We start from the raw sequence: 17,825 nt of genomic DNA, 5'->3' as shown, positions 1-17,825 counted from the left end.
TCAGGGCTCCCTAGGGCATCGTTCTTCAATTCAGCCTATGAAATCCTTAACTGTGTTAATATCCAGGGACAAGACAAAAGCATACTTAATTGATAAATCCATAATGAGGCAAGAACACATACTAGCATCACATACAACCTTTGAATGATGACACTTGAAGCACAGATGACTGAGTACAACCGTTGTGTAAAATCAGATTGATACGTCATAAACTATCCATTATAGAGAGATCTTGGGGTAAGACCATCATTTTAACTGCTAAAAGTAGAGGGAGAGAAAGGTCAGGTAATAACAGAGCATGTCTGAATTCCTGCTCTCTTGACAAAAATTTACTATGATTTCTGTAAACTTTCTTAATTGTTTTTATTACATACATTCCTCTTTATCATATGTCTCATGGTTTGCTTTTCTCCAAATAACTCAACTATAGTTATTCTTCATTTTGGATTTGACTCTACAGAAATTCTCTAGAGTGTTGTCATCTCTTTAGTGTTATATTTTCTTAAGGTTGTGTTAAATGATGTCTTCTTGGGTGTTTCCATCGTGGTGCAGCGGAAACGAATCCGACTAGAAACCACGAGGTTGCAGGTTCAATCCCTGGCCTTGCTCAGTGGTTAAGGATCCGGCATTGCTGTGAGCTGTGGTGTAGGTTACAGACGCAGCTCTGATCCCACATTGCTGTGGATGTGGCATAGGCTGGCATCAACAGCTCTGATTACCTGGGAACCTCCACATGCCACGGGTGCAGCCCTATAAAGACAAAAAAAGACAAAAAAAAATATGTCTTCTTGATACTATTAGAGCAGAAAATTGGAAGAACAAAGAGTAAACTCTTAGAAGGGACTTAATCAGTTGTGTCTCTTCACTTGGGTGGATAGTTCATTGCGTGAGAACAGATGCCAATGTCCTACTCAAGATGAGCTCATGATGACATGGTTAGCAATAGGGAACCATTCACTGTAAGGTACAACTAAATTTCGCTATATTACTCTTTTATTACCAAAATGATGAACATTATTCTAGTGTTAATTTAAACGTCAACATTCAAACTTTAAGTGACCTGACGAGCATTACTATTCACCATAATTACATCAAAGATCTGGGGCTATAGTTAATATTCTCCACGTTTTCTTGACCTTCTCAGTGCATGACCTAAGTCAAATACAGAAAAAATTCCAGATCTAGCACATTGTATCTTATTGGCTTAGGGAGTCAGAAGTGACTGTACCTCCCATTTGTTTCCTCTCACTTGCCTATTTCTCAGCACACATTTCCTTGTTTACAGGAAGAGAACTTTCAGAAGGTGACCTAGGTACAGATCATAGACATCAAGAGTTGCAGACAACTATTTAAAACAACCTGCCAAAGAGAGCCATGTGACCAGTCTCGGTATCCCAGTTAAGGTCCACTTAGGTCACATTCCTGAGCAGTCATCTGATAACACCTGCTTCCTCATCCCAGCCTGGAACTGCTGGAGTATCCTGGGAGCAGTCAGCTGGGCTGTTGTCGTAGTCTTCAGCAACCTTGCCTCCAGGTAGAAGATAGGAATCATCTTGGGAGGAAAGCATTCATACTTTGGCACCTCAAAATGACCACAGATCAGTCCCCTTTGAAACTCCTGAGTGTCTGAAACTGTGAGAAAACCACTGGTTTAGGTTTAGGTTTAATAGAAGGATTTATCCTGCAGGGAAAAATAATAAAACCCATAGGTGTTGTTCCAGAGAAATACTTGAGCGTTTAGGACCTTGCATGAAATTGTGATCAAGATTTATGTCCAAAAATATGAGAAAACCTAAGTCAACAGAATCTTTGCGGAAAATTTTGCTACAATGTGTCATACTGATGTGCACTCCTTACATTAATGGCAGCAACAATGATAATACAATAATAATAGCAAATATGTAAGGAATGCTTACTTTGGGTTGGACACTATCCTAAATACTTTAGAAGAACAAATGCATTGAATTATCCTAACTCTGAAAAATATGTTATTTTTTTTGTCTTTGTTTTATAGATAAGAAAACTGCAGCACTGAGACATCCCCATCACAGCACGTGGCTGGTAAGCACTAAAACTTGGCAATATGGGTTCAAGTTTACACTAATACTTAGAAGGAATGAAAATAATATTGATTTCAGTTTATTTTCTGTTTGCTGACCTATTGAGCAGTGTTGCCTGGGTTGGGAGAAAACAGAAATTACTTATTTTATTCTCAATAACTTCTAGCTCCTAGAACCTTCCAGAACCTGAGCCCTCTTTCATCTGCAGCCTCCTGCGTATTGGCAGGCACTGGTGTTTATTCCTGGCACTGCTGCATGTCCTAGAGTCTACTGCAATGTCATGGATTTTCTCCTTTGGGGATATTGGAGGAGACACTATTCTTTTGAGAGTCTGTAGGATTTTTATAAGGGTAATTGATATGTGTGAAGCATCACAAATATTAAAACTGTCACTTTTTATAGTTCTAAGTAGTATGGTGAGACAAAAACAACATTCGTTGTGAATTTTAATCATCTCTTTAATCCAGGCTTGTTTGTTTGTTTAAGAGAGAAATTATTAGAATATTTGAGGATAAAAACTGAAGTTCTAAATGTTGTTAATTTAAGAAGAATTCAAAACTTGAGTCACAAGTAAATTGTTGCCTAATATATACAAGGACTTAATACAAAAAATTTATGAACCGGCTGGTTAAATAAATGATATTAAGCTCATGGTGTTAAATCAGTAGCAGATAAAAGTAGATCAAACTTACTTGGTAATAAAAGCTTTTTGAAAAAGTTGTGGAGCATGAAGCTTGCCTATCCCTTCTTATCTGGAACATTGGTGAGAATGGTTGCAGTTATTTAACAAATCAGAGACTGAAAATTTTTTGTAAGAGGTACAACCTGAAGTTAGTGTAGATATTACATTTATCTGGAGTTCCCATTGTCGCTCAGTGAGTTAAGAACCCTACTAGTATCTATGAGGATGCAGGTTCAATCCCTGGCCTCGCTCAGTGGCTTAAGGATCCAGCCTTGTCACAAGGTGCAGCATAGGTCGATCGAGGATGTGGCTTGGATCTGGCATTGCTGTGGTTATGGTGTAGGCCCACAGCTAAGGCTCCAATTCGACGCCTAGCCTGGTAACCTCCATAGGCTGTGTATGCAGCCCTAAAATATAAAGAAAATATACATATATATTACACTTATCATTAAAATAAAACAATGTTGGGACAGATGAAGCACAAAGCCTTCAAGATAATTCATTTCTTTTGAGTGTGATACAGGCTAAACAGAGAGAAAAGTAATAATAATGAATTTTTTTCAAATAAAAGTATTAGCCTTTTACATGTGCTTTGAGAAAAATCTTGATCTAGGAGCATACATTTTTTTTTTTGGCCTAATGAGAGCCTACCAATTTCCCAAGCAAATTCCCCCACAGTGCAGGTCTAAACTAATGAACACTAGAGAGTTTATGAGCCTTCCTCCAAGATAATTTGTTCTATTAAAATAATTGGGAGGCTTGAAATTATGAAGAATGTTTGTCATCTTTCAAATAAATTCACTTATATTTTTGACAATCTTAAACATCTAATATTTTTTGCTAATATTTTTCTCTCCAAATCTGACTTTTTATTCAGAATCTGAATATTGTTTTTAGACTGTAATTCTGCTTTAGATTAAAAAATTATATTGGATACAAACTTGGACTCGATAAGTTATCCTAGGTCAGTTATTTCTTCCACAATCATTATTGTAATGCAAACTCCTACTGTTCTTTGTCTAATGTATTTGCTTACAAAAAGAGAACTGCTCTAGGTCATGAAATACAACATTAGACTTCAATGTTATCATTCTGTTTTGTCTGTTATTCTCAAAGGTTAAGATATTACTTCTGCAAGAAGTTCAGTAAGAAGAGAAAAAAACCAAAAGCTTTATTCATGAAACCAAGCAGATGTCTATGTTTAAAAATAAAATTAAAAGTAATAGAAGTTGGAGTTTGCTGGTGGCCTAATGGTTAAGAATTTGGTGTTGTAACTGCTGTGGTTTGGGTTTGATCTCTGGCCTGAGAAGTTTTGTGTGCTGTGTGTGCAGCCAAGAAAAAAAAATTGAATTGTAATCCAAATAAGTAACTCTCAGCATTTACATGTGCATTTATTTCTCTAGTCTGTGATAAAAGCAAAAGAGAAAGCAAAGCAAAACAAAACAAACCTTTGATGTATATATTTTAATTTAAGAAGTTGCCTTGACTAGATGTCTGTATTTAAAACAGCATTGCTTCAGGCTCACACACTTATGGAATATTTCATAGGAATTTATGCATTATTATAAATTTTGTACATGGAGGCAATGGGATAATATGATCTGACATGTCCTAGAAACTTTTCTTCACCAAACTCATTATGACATGAACCCATTTCAATAAATTAACATTATCATCTCAATTGTTTCATTTTGCAGTAACATTAGATTCTCGTATCAATGCGTGGTCAATGTTTATGTAATAATTACAATTCCTTTTTCTTTTTCCCATCATCCATATCAGAATTTATCACACATCTAGGATTTTGTTTTCTGTACTCGCCAGACTTGCAAGATCCTGAAAAAGAATGGAAGAGGAAAGGTTCAGAAAGAGGAAATAGGTAAAAGACATGCAGGAAAAAGGAAGAACAGCATGTGACATTAATATACAGAATATGCTCCTGACACTCTGATTGTCATAAAAGCAGAGCACTTGTTCTCTCCACATCTGTTTGTATGAGTGTCAATGCTATAGAAAGGAGATGGAGAAAGGAAAAAGTTTGGGCGCTCCCTCTTTCCCATGATGTTTCCATGAACAGAGTCTGACATCTGGGGAGAGAAAAGGTTATTGAGACCAAGATAGAGGTAGAGGTAGATGTAGATAGAAAGGAAGAGAGAGAGAGGGGGGTCACAGAACTTTATGATAATCCATTGTATTATAAACACCAAAAAACCATTATTATCCAGAAGAGATTTTTTAAACCCTCACAAATCTTTAAAAAATTGACACATGACTCAGGACAGACTATCAGTTTTAGAGTCAGACAAAGAAGAAGAAAACCAAATCATCATATTTCAGTCGGGAAAATATAAAATAAATTAACAATGAAATGCCATTTCACACCTACAAGATGTAAAAAATTAAAACATCACAAACATTTGTATGTATACATGGGAGGGAAATTCTCATATGTGTGGGTACAGAAGATGCACATGTCATTTGGCCCAGATATTCCACTCCTGGGTATTTATCTTAGAGAAACTCATGCAGATGTACACAAATAAACATGGATACAGATGATTTTTTTCAGTGCTGCTTATTATAGTGAAAAAAATAATTTTCCCTTGGCAGGGGACCAACAGACAAATTATATTTTCTTCAAATTATAGAATATTCTACAGCAGTGAAAATTAATGATAATAGAGCTTCATGTTTCAACATTAATAAATCTCAAGAAATACAACTTTGAATAAAGAACACCAAGTAGCAAATCACACATATAATATGAAAACATGTATGTAGACATTATAAACTCACAAAGCAAAAGTATACAAATTTAATGGATGCATATATATGTCAAAAAAGTACAAAACATGCATGAGAACAGGACATACCAACTTCTGGACAGGGGTTACCTTTGGGAGTGAGCATAGGGGAGAAAGTAAAATGGAATGGGTTGAGAGGTGGGGTATTTCTGTAGCATTTCTTTAACAAAAAGAAAGTTGAAGAACTTCAATGATGTGATCTTGATAGCACAGTTAGTTTTTAATCTCCCAAAAATTCCTCCTGAAAAATAAAAAAAAACCAATTAGGATAGCATATGAGAAATCCTTTGACAGCATCTAAATAAAACTAGAAGGCAAGATATTTCCATAAACTTCAGATTATGAATGCAAATGATAAATCCCAATAGTAGAACAAGAACGTGATCAAAGTTGGGTAGCAAGAACAGTGAGAAATTGATGGGGACAACATATGTACCCTACAAATCCAGGGTTCAAAAAATTTGCTAGCAGGTGTTCCCATTGTGGCTCAGCAGTAACAAACCCGACTGGTATTCATGAGGATTCAGGTTCAATCCCTGGCCTCACTCAGTGGGTAAGGATCTGTCATTGCTGTGAGCTATGGTATACATTGCAGATGCAGCTTGGATCCTGCATTGCTGCGTCTGTGACATAGGCTGGCAGCTGCAGCTCCAATTCACCCTCTAGCCTGGGAACTTCCGTATGCCACAGGTGAGGCCCTAAAACAACAACAATAGCAAATACCCCCACCCCAAAAAAATTGTGAACAAATACCCACTTCTAAGGAAAGAGAACTTTCCATACTGAATGGAAACATGAAAGAGATATCTGAGAATGACCAGTAAAATGGAAAAGCCCCAGTCTCCAATTTGCAAATAAATTTAAACAATTGTATGCAAATATAAAAAAAATAAAATTTCTGAGCAAATTCTAATTTATAATTAAACAACCATATAATTAAGTCACCAGTTAACTTCCATATATAAATTAAAATGATAGAACAAGGAAGTAAACAAAAAAATCCAGAGTATGAGACATTCTATAGGACAATTAATCCACTTTCTGCAAGTCAACATCCAGAAGGGATAAGGGAGGTGAGAAACTTCTCTGAATGAAAAAGAACTTAAAGACATAATCAAATTTAAGTGGGAACCTTGTTTAGATCTTGATTCAAACAAACCAATAAATTCATTGTTGAGAGAATTTGTACACTTGACTTTGGACTAGATATGAGATGATAACAAAGAAATATTACCAATTTTATTATGAGTGATAATAATACTGTGGTTTTGTTAGAAAATGTCCATAATTTTTAGAGAACAATACTGAATCAAGTAAGGGTGAAATTATGCCATCTGATATTTTCTGTAAAATGCATCAAGGGGAGAAGGAAAAGTGTTTAAAAAAATAGTCAAGTTATACAAAACTACAGTAATCAAAAAGCATAATACTGGCGTAAAAACAGATGTATTGGAGTTCTTACTGTGATGCAGTGGGTTAAGAATATGACTACAGCAGCTGGGGTTGCTGTGGTGGGACAGGTTCAAGCCCTGCCCCAACACAGTGGGTTAAATGATCCAGCATTGCTGCACCTGCAGCTTGGATTCAATCTCTGGCAGAGGAATTTCTATATGCCAATGATGCAGCCATAAAATTAAAAAAACAAAAACAGGTATATTAAGTCAATGGAATAGAACAGAGAACTCAGAAATAATCTTTTGTGCATATGGTCAGATGATCTTCAACAAAAGTGTCAAGACCACACAATGGGAAAAAAACAGTTTGCTCAAAATGGTATTGAGAAAACTGAATATCCACATGCAAAAGAATGAATTTGGGCCCTTGCTTTGCACTGTTTACCAAAAATTAATTCAAAATGGATTAAAGTCCTAAATGTAAAAATGAAATAATAAAACTCCTAGAAGAAGACATAGAAGAAAAGCATCATGACATTGGATTTTTTGGTATGGCACCAAGAGCACAGGAGCAAAATTAGACATACAAAACTGTATCAAATTTAAAAACATCTGTGCATCAAAGAAATAGTCAACAGAGTGAAAAACAACTTTCAGATGGGAGAAAATATTTGCAAATTACAATTTTGCAATGGAGTTATATCCAGAACATATAAAGGACTCTAACAACTCCGTAACAACAACAACTAAAAAATGAGCAAAAACTTGAATGAACATTTCTCCAAAAAAGACATACAAATATATGAAGACATTCTCAGAATAACTAATCATTAGTAAAATGAAAACCAAAAAATCATTAAAATCCTTTAAGAGTTCCCATGGTGTCTCAGCGATAATGAACCAACTAGGATCCATGAGGACGCATGTTCAATCCCTTGCCTCACTCAGTGGGTTAAGGATCTGGCATTGCCTTGAGCTGTGGTGTAGGTTGCAGACATGGCTTGAATCCTGTGTTGCTGTGGCTATGTCGTAGGCTGGTAGCTGCAGCTCTGATTTGACCCTTAGTCTGGAAATTTTTATATGCCACAGGTGGGGTGAAAGTAACAAGTGTTGGTGAGAATGTGGAGATATTTGAAGACTTGTACATGGTTAATGGAAGTATAAAATGGTGTAGCCACTATGGAAAACAGTAAATGGATTCCTTCAAAAAATTAAAAATAGAATTACCGTTATGATCCAATAGCCCTACTTCTGCATTGTATATTCAAAAGAGCTGAAAACACAATTTCAAAGAGATATTTGCACACCCATAGTCATTTAAGTAGTACTCATAACAGCTAAGAAATGTAAGTAACCCACATGTCCATCAACCAATGAATATATAATGAAAATGTGGTACATATATTCACTGGACTATTATTCGGGAAGGGAATCCTGTCACATGCTACAACATGGATGAACCTTCAAGAAGGTGCTAAGTGAAATAAGCCAATCGTAAAAAGACAGATACTGTATGATTCTACTTACACGTGATATCTATAATAGACAAATTCATAGAAACAGGAAGTTGTATTGTGGTTTCCAGGGGCTGGGGAAAGGAAGAAATGAGAAGTCGTTCAAAGTAGAGTTTCAGTTTTATAAGATGAAAAACTTCTAGAAATCCATTGCGTAACAGTATGAATGAAGTTAACACCACTAAATTTGTACATAAAATGGTAAATTTTATGTTTTTGCCACAATTAAAAAATGAATTTAAAACAGATTAAGTGAATATGGTAAATTTTTGGTAATAGTATTATCTTGGTGATTGATATTTTTGTACTAGTCTCTTTAGTTTTGTTATCTATCTCAAAATCTCAGTAATTTTTTAAGAAAAAATTGAAATAAATATAGCTAAGTATTAATGTATTCATTCAGGGCAAGGAGAAATTGGGTGTTTTTTATGTTTGGAAAATTTCGTAATTTTAAAAAAGTAATAGCTATAGAAAATTGGCAATTTGAGTCTGTGGGTCCCAATTTCAAATTAGGATAAGAAAAAGAATAACTTATGCTAGTTCGGTTAGTTGTGATTGGCGAAGATTACGTAGTCAAACAAGGCTACATGGGGAAGATGGGGTCAGATCCCAAAGGAATGATCTATGCTCTGTAGAAACTCTGAAAATATATACTATATGTCACATGAGCAGGAAGGATTTTCACTGTAGATAAGAAAATTAGACACGGATGGATAATAAGGCCAGGATATATTCGGCTATCACTTTAGATGACACTATCTTCTGTCACTATTGGATCCTTAGACACCTATGCTAGTTGTTTTTCACTTTGCTGAAAGAGGAAAAAGTGCTTGCAGAATTCCAAGATATCTGTTGCTATGCCATGATAGCTGAAGATAATACATGACTTTTTTCTTTAGGAAATGCTAAAGAATAATGTCAATTACAGTCATGACCTAGCCAGGATGACTCGTGCACTTTTGCTGTTTTATTACTGAAGATGTAAAAGAGCAGAAATTGATAATAACATCAACATCAAAACAGAATCACATCCCCCAGATCAAATAGATCATAAATAACTATCAAAAAATAAAAATAAAAACCAAAAAACTCTGGAACTGAGGAAATCTGCTCTATAATTTTGTACCCACCCAACTGTGTGTTTTTAATGTTTTCTCCTCATTAGAAGTTGTTTCTAAATATAACCTATTAAATAAATTTAAAGCTTCTTTATTATTTTTAAATAGTCATAGATTTCCAACAGCTGCAATAATGGAAAGTTTCTGAGCACCCTTCATTCATTTTCTCCCAATGGTTACATCTTGCATTAGCTATAGTACCTCAAAACCAGGAAATTTATATTGGTACAATGTGTACAGTTTCGTGTTATTTTGTCACATACAGATTCCTACAACCACCACTGCAATCAAGCTACAGAATCTTCCATCACCAAAAAGATTTAGTGCTATCAAAATCAACATCAGAAAACTTGCCTCCCTTTAAGTACTTTAACTGCCTTCATTTATAGCATAGTTGTCTTAAATACTTCCTCTTTGTATATTGAGCTCCACATCAGAGAATACTGTACTTTTTTGCTTCAAAATTGTTAAACAAGATTTATTTATTTATTTATTGTTTGTTTGTTTGTCTTTTGTCTTTTTAGGGCCGTACTCATGGCATATGGAGGTTCCCAGGCTAGGGGTCCAATCGGAGCTGTTGCTGCCGACCTAAGCCAGAGCCACAGCAATGCCAGGTCCTTAACCCACTGAGTGAGGCCAGGGATCGAACCCACAATCTCATGATTCCTAGTTGGATTCGTTTCCACTGCACCAAGACGGGAACTCCTGTTAAACAAAATTTAGAACACTCAAGAGAAGAAGGAAACTCTTTGTATGTAACCATAGCTATTCTTTCTTCCTTCTTATGTTCTGCAATTTCTTCTTTAATCATTTCCCTTCTTATTCAAAGACTTCCTTTTGCCATTATTTTAGTCTATATTTTGCTGTCGACAAATTCTCTCAGTTTTCATTCATCTGAAAATGTCTTTTTCCTCTACATTTCTGAAGAATAAGACACAGTTTGCTTGTGGAGGCCAGAGACAGCATTTGGGCTTAATGGTTCTTTTCTTTCAGTACTTGAAAAATGTGCAATTTCTTTTCACTTCCCTGATGATAAGAAATTGATTATTTTTCAACCTTGTCTTTCCCATGATAGGTAAAGGTGTCATTTCTCTTTTATGGCTTTCGAATTTTCTTTGTTTTTAGTTTTTTGAAGTTTTAGTTTGTTGTGTATCGGTATAGATTTTTTTGGGTTTTCTTGTTTGGGGTTTATTCAGTTTCTTGAATCCGTTGACTTGTCTTTCTCTCTCTCTCTTTTAAAGGTTGATTTGATACCAAATTTGAAAAATCTCTTTGAATACTTTTCAACCCTATCCTCTTCTCCTTTTGGGACTCCTGTGAATCAAATGTTTTGTTATAATCCTACAGATCCCCGAGATTCTATTCACTTTTTTTCTCTGTTGTCCAGATAAGGTGATTTCTAATGTTGTATCTTCAAGTTCACTGATTCTTTTTTCTCTATCCTCCCCATTCTGCCGTTGAAACATCCACTGGGCTTTTTATTTCAATTATTTTATTTTTCAGCTTTAGAATTTCCACTTGGCTCATCTTTACGTTTTCCATTTCTTGATGAAATTTTCCATTTTTTTTCACTTGTTTCAAGTGTATTTATAGTTGCTCATTGAGTGATTTTCTTTTATAATGGCTTCTTTAAAATCCCTATCACATAATTTCAACATCTGGATCATAATGGTGTTGGCATTTGTTGAATGTCTTTTCTCATTCCAGTTGTTCTTAGTATAATGTGTGATTTTGCATTCTAACCTGGACATTTGGGGTGTTATGTTATGAGATTGCAGATCTTATCTAAATCTTCCATCACCAAAAAGATTTAGTGCTGTTGAAATCAAAATTAGGAAACTTGCCTCCCTTTAAGTCCTTTAACTGCCTTCATTTATAGCATAGTTGTCTTAAATACTTTCTCTTTGTATATTGAGCTCCACATCAGAGAATACTGTACTTTTCTGCTCTCATAAGGGTTAGCTGCTCTCTTTAACCCTGTGTCAGTGGGGGAGGAGTACTTCCTCAGTACTGCCACTTGGTCGCTGTTGATACTTCAGTGATGCCTCATTACTGCTGAAAGGAGGTGGTACTCCAAGCTCCCCACTATGTCTCTAACTGATATTTCCCTGGTTGGGAGGAGAAAGGGTGTCATGTTTTTGCTTCCTATGTAACCTTCACTGACTCTGCAAAATGGAAACTGTTTTACTGCTGTCTGGTAGTGAAAGTTCCCCAATCAGCCTCCCCTCATATGACTCCCATGAGCATGGGGAGGATGTCTTATGGCTGCCAGGTGGGAATTCCTGCATGGCTCACACTGGCACTACAAGAAGAGGCTTGTTACTGCTGAGTGAGGGTGAGAGGTCCATCTCCCCACTTGGCTCCTCTGACAGAGTATGACAGTGCCTTATTACATACAGCCTGGGCCAGGGTAGAGGTCTAGGCTCCCCACTCAGCTATTGCTGACAGTGCTGGGGCTAGAGCTGCATTTGGTTCCATGATGTATTTCTGCAGGAGGGCAATTACTGCCTAAAAGTTTTTTGTTTTGTCAAGCTGTCCCTTTGCTAGAGAGAACAGGCTTTTATGAGGGCTCCTTTTTTGTCAATTCCTACAGGCTTCTCTAGTATCCAGTGAGGATATATGAACCAAAAAGAAAACTCTGGGAACTTGCCCCCATGGTCTTTCCCAAGTTCCAAGGTCCATAGCTCATCTTCCCTCCTTTCTACCTTTCAGATTCTTCTTATGTTTGTTTTATGTATAATGTCCAGGACTTTTATCTGTACTTAGTAGAAGGAGAAGCATCTACATCATGGTCTGTAACCAGATAGTGAGATTTTAGAACTTTATGAAGTTTAACTTTGATCAGACATTTTTTTTCATTTGATTACACATTAAGCAAAACATTTATTAATCTTTTTTAATCATTTAATTGTATTAAATACAAACATGAGTTACAGTGGGGGAACCACCTCATCTCAACTTAATAGCTAATGTAACAAATTCAGTTCATAGTGGCTAAGATCAGCCATCTGGAAAGTCATCCTCACAAAATGTGAATCCCTTGGAAACGAGTAACAGTAGGGCTTGACTGTGGCTCAGATATGTATTAACACAGCTAAAGAAAGAAATATGTGATCTGATTACTAATCTGAAACCTTAAAAAGGGAAGTTGTCCAAACTCAAATTTAATACTTTTTATTTCAACATCATGAGCTAAGAAAATGCCCTAAACAGAGGAATAGATTTTCTGATACTTTAACCTTAGAAATTCTGTCTCTAGACAGAAGATAAGCATTGGGCTAGCATAATTGACTAACTCCTTCCTTTTGGTCTGATTCCACAAGAAGATGTAACTGCACTTATCTCTTGGACTCCATGCCAACTCCTTACAGAGAAAGAATAAGCTGAGCAGATGATTCAACTTTCTGATAGCTGTGGCAACTCTCATTATAATTCTTTAACTTGGCCTTCTCATGATTTTGATTACTGTGAGTCATTCCCTCATTTCCAGACCTTCAAAGCTGAGGTGCAGATAATGGAAAGAGGGGCCCAGAGCAACATACTGCCTTCTTGTGAGACCCCGATGACCTCTCTGAACTCCTCACACTATTCCCATTGTTACTTACATGCTTCAGAAACAGGTACTTAGAAACTACACTGCTTAGACATGACCATAAATATTAATACCTACTAGATATTTAACTACAGTGAGCTAAGGACCATACAAAAATGTTCTTAAAGATTCATATTCAAAAGAATCAATGTTTCCTGAAGGTAATCTGACAGTCTGATTGATAACAGTCAATTCTTCCATTCAAAAAATATTTGCAGTGTCTTGTACTATCCCAGGTGTTTAAGATAGGTCAGAAAAGGCAGCAGACAAACTCCTGTCCTGTGTCACTTAGGGAATCTAGAGAATCTGGAGACAGGACAGAAATAAGACATGGAAGTCATATGGATGTTCGAAAGTAACACTTGGCATGGAAAAGAAGAGGCGATGCCAGACAAAGGGGATCCAGATTGTGGGAATGGAGGGAAGGGTGTAATGGAAAAGACGGTGATGCAGTTGAGGAGGTGAGATCCTATGTGAACTTAGAAGGAGGCAAAGGATCTCTGCATGTGACAAGGATATCTGAGGACAAAGCACTGTGAAAGGGAGAGATGGAGATCTGTCAGGGATGTAATGAGAGTACACATCACAACCTGGAGACATTTTTAAGAACTCTGGGTCTTATACTGACTGACACGAGAAGCCAGTGAAGATATTCTTTAACGGAAACTTTTACTTTGATATAATTTCAAACTTACAGCAACGTGAAAAGTAAAAGGAATACCCTTATTCACATTAAGCTGTTGTTTATATTTTTTCCCACTGGCTTTTATTCTCTCTCTTTTAAAACAGATTTTTTTTTTCTGAACCATTTGACAGTAAGTTGGAGATATTCATGACTATTTACCACTAAATAGTTTAGTGAATATTTTCTAAAAACAAGGACATTCTCTTACATAACCACAGTACAATTAACATTAGGAAAATTAATATTGATAAACATTGCTATAAAATTCACAGTCCATATTCAAATTTTGTCAATTTTAACAGTAATATCTTTTATAGTTACACTTTCACCCCCTATTCAGCCCTGGGATTATTTTTCTTTGAGATGTCTAGGTTCCTTTTAATGAAAAATGGTAAATGGATTGCAATGTATACATGTAAGGATAACCTGACCCCCTTGCTGTACAGTGGGAAAATAAAAAAAAAAAATGGTAAATGGAAATCAAGCTCTAGGTATTAGGTGTGTTCATTGCTAATAGTGTGTCATAGCTTTTATACAATCTTGTTGAACAGGTCTAGTATGTATACATGTGTATGCGCACATGCACACATATATACCTATATGTAATCATTTCTATATCTAGCTAGATAGGTAGATATTAAAAATCATGAGTTTATAGTAATATTTTCCATTTCAATCCAATGCTAATATTCCTTCTTTCCGTATTTATTTCCTTAAAATATTATTCCTATTACTTTCAACATATTTACTCATTTGTATAAGCAAGTTTTAAAAAATCACAAATCAAACACATTAACTAGAGTTCAATATTTGCTTAAAAGTTTTTAGAGGTAAAATTACATGCAAAGAAATGCATAACTCAAGTGTACATTTTGATGATTTTTGATAAAGGCATACACCTGTGCAACCTGCAACCCCTCCAGTTCTACTCAGCAGCCAGGGAGAAGAAGTCAAGGGTATATACAAGGAGATGATAATAACGATTGGCCAGAGAACTTTAGTGAGGCAAGGAGGGAAGTGAGAACAGCTCCTCCGTAGAGGAGTGGGGAACGGAGGGACCATGAGAAGGAAGTAGAATCAATGGATTTGATATTCATGTGGGATTAAAGGATAATGTGAGACATTTTCTTTTTTTCTCTTTAGGGTTGTACCTGTGACATATGGAAGTTGCCAGGTGAGGGGTCAAATTCCAGCCTTAGCTGCCAGACTTTGCCACAGCCACAGCAATGCCAGATCAGAGCCGCGTCTGTGACCTACGATCAGATCCTTATCCCACTAAGCAAGGCCAGGGATAGAGCCCACATCCTCACAGATACTGTCAGATTCTTAACCCACTGAATCACAACAGGAACTTCGACATTTTCTTATAGACTGTCATATCTCTGTGTTAGCATACTTACTGACACAGTGGATGTTTATTGCCAAAATTTGAAAATATATTTACATGTTTTTATTTGAAATAATCCTAAATATTTATTTTCTCTGTGAAATTCTTTCTTTCTTGAGGCCACTTATAGATCAATGTATGCATTTATAAATTTCTTCTCATATCTTCTAACCTTAATATAAAAGTGAAAAATAAAAGAGAAAACACAAAACTTGTTTTGTTGTTGTTACTATTTAGTTTAGATGGCTATCTAGCAACTCTTCTAGAAAGATGCCTTTCAGCTTTACAATTTTTTTGTTGTTGTTGTCTTTTTAGGGCCACACCCATGGCATATGGAAGTTCCCAGGTTAGGAGTCGAATTGGAGCTGTAGCTGCCAGCCTGTACCACAGCCACAGCAACGCCAGATCCAAGCCGAGTCTATGACCTACACCACAGCTCATGGCAATGCCAGAGCCTTAACCCACTGAGTGAGGCCAGGGGTGGAACACACATCCCCATGAATACTAGTTGGCTTTGTTACTGCCGAGCAGCAACAGAAACTTCCTTGCTTTACAATTTTAATGAACAAATTCTTCACCTTCTTTTCTTTTCTTTTTTTTTTTTTTGGTCTTTTTGCCATTTCTTGGGGCTGCTCCCGCAGCATATGGAGGTTCCCAGGCTAGGGGTCGAGTTGGAGCTGAGCTGCCAACCTACGCCAGAGCCACAGCAACGTGGGATCCGAGCCGCGTCTGCGACCCACACCACAGCTCACGGCAACGCCGGATCCTTAACCCACTGAGCAAGGGCAGGAATTGAACCCGCAACCTCATGGTTCCTAGTCGAATTCGTTAACCACTGCGCCACGACGGGAACTCCAATTCTTCACCTTCTAATGGGAGATTTTTGGTCCTAAAACTCACCTGAAACATTATAGGTTCCCTTTTAAGCTTTGTATTCTGAACCAGTTTTAGCAAGTTACAGAAAAGCATTCAAGAATGTAGTATGAAATATAACTATGCTTTCTGCTGCCCTGCTAAGTAGTTGATGGTATTAGTTTTTCTATCTTCTAATTCAAGAAAAAAAAAAAAAAAAGGATGTAAGTCAAGATCTGTTTGTGAGACCAATAGATTCAATTCTAAAATTTCCATATAGGTTATTTTCAGCTTTCAGCTAACAGAAAATATTAGTTTTGCCATAACGTTAACATAACGTTATTATATATATATATATATATATATATATATATATATATATATATAGTCTTTGTTTCATTTGTGTAACTTACCGCCCATATGAAAAACAAGTGATCATGACCAGAACTGCTGTAAGGAGAAGGAAATGGTTGCTCGCAACACACAAATTCAATCCGGAGTTTATGGATGATAATTCCAGCTGATGTATTCTCTTTATTGCTTTATTAAACAAAAATTTTATAGTTTCACTACAATATGCTTGAATCAAAGATAGCTCTCAAAAAAAATGGTACAAGGACAGTTGGTATGTTTTCTCAGCAGGCTTTGAACTCTTGTGATCTTAGGTCACTGAATCTCTTCATAGTTCACATTTCAATCAGTAGAATGGGGTGACAGAGGCAGCGACCTACTGAGTTTAGGGATTTATGCAAATTACAGCTTTTCTTTCTTTTCTTACTTTTTTTTGGGGGGGGGTGCAATTTTTTTTTTTCCTCTCATTTCATTGGTCTTTAGTGTCACCTCCAGAAAGTGCATAGAAAAAGGGAACATGATAAAATGCTCACTTTTAAGCTTGATTTCTTAAATTTGCTAGTCACTAAAATTGAGAAATAAACTGAAAAGATTTAAAATAACCACCTTTTCCTAGGAAAAACTTTTACTCTAAAGCCTCTTCTTTGTGGGTATAGTTCTTCTGTTATTAATAAATGCATTTGACCCTGAACTTTAGCAAAGAAAGGGGTGGAACAGTAAAAGGGGTAAAGGTCCTGGAAACCTTAGGGGTTATAGAGTTAAGAAGACAGTTTGCCAGTGACTTTGGTTAAGTTTACTTAATCTCTTTGAACTTCAAGTTTTTTTATCTGTAAACCGGGGGCAACAAGATCTATACTGCAAAGATTGTAATGAGAATTAGAACTAAAATGTAAAGTATTAATATTATGGGCAGAAGGGACAGTAAACATCCTTATCATTATGTCTTAGGATTAGGGAGCCTATGTCGGATCTCTGACTATCTGAGCAGAGTTGACCAACTTTTGCTGCCTTTTCAACAGTAAAAGAGAAATAATACCTGTTTCAGCTACTTGGTAGTATCCATAGCACCAAAAGGTAATGAAATTATCTTTATTTATTGCAAAATGCCATAGAAATAAATGAAATTAATGTCTATCAACATTCAACTGAAGGTTTGAAAGGATCATTTTATTTGCTTTTCATATTGGGATAGAGTTGCTTAGGTTGGAACTTTAATACATTACTAGATGTCAAATATACACATCAGACCATCAGCCTGTGTGCTTTCCTCCATTGCTTACTCACATTGCTGATAAGGATAATCACCAGAGCTGGCCAGAGGCAGGGCTGAGACCTAGGCAAAGGCTGTCTTTGGTGCCTCTCACTGTCCCTCGCCTGCCCTACGAT

The 17,825-nt window shown here is 36.2% G+C and overlaps 1 protein-coding gene and 1 long non-coding RNA gene across 8 annotated transcripts in view; one reads left to right on the top strand and one right to left on the bottom strand.

Annotated features, from left to right (window-relative positions):
• Window positions 1-17,825, top strand: part of LOC106507649 (uncharacterized) — a 279,942-nt gene that overhangs the window by 206,276 nt on the left and 55,841 nt on the right. For 2 of the 3 annotated variants that reach the window (XR_001303787.3, XR_014807974.1), the window contains one exon: window positions 2,015-2,061. This is a non-coding gene — a long non-coding RNA (uncharacterized LOC106507649). Of the gene's footprint in view, window positions 1-2,014; window positions 2,062-2,226; window positions 5,061-17,825 lie in introns of those variants that run through there. The other variant, XR_001303788.3, reaches the window with a different exon arrangement.
• PTGER3 (prostaglandin E receptor 3) overlaps window positions 4,192-17,825 on the bottom strand; it is a 202,707-nt gene continuing 189,073 nt past the window's right edge. For 4 of the 5 annotated variants that reach the window (XM_005656131.4, XM_084958579.1, XM_013988866.3 and 1 more), the window contains one exon: window positions 4,192-5,787. In XM_005656131.4, coding sequence (XP_005656188.3) covers window positions 5,760-5,787 — 28 coding nt within the window. In that variant the 3' untranslated portion in view covers window positions 4,192-5,759. Of the gene's footprint in view, window positions 5,788-8,467; window positions 8,529-17,825 lie in introns of all 5 variants that reach the window. The other variant, XM_084958580.1, reaches the window with a different exon arrangement.

This window comes from Sus scrofa, chromosome 6, assembly GCF_054392235.1.
Source record: "Sus scrofa isolate SSC_HxYL_T2T_F1_AM1 chromosome 6, Sscrofa_HxYL_maternal_Yorkshire_Landrace_v2.0, whole genome shotgun sequence".
In the NCBI taxonomy this organism is placed as follows: domain Eukaryota; kingdom Metazoa; phylum Chordata; class Mammalia; order Artiodactyla; family Suidae; genus Sus; species Sus scrofa.
This window is presented reverse-complemented; position numbering and strand designations above follow the sequence as displayed.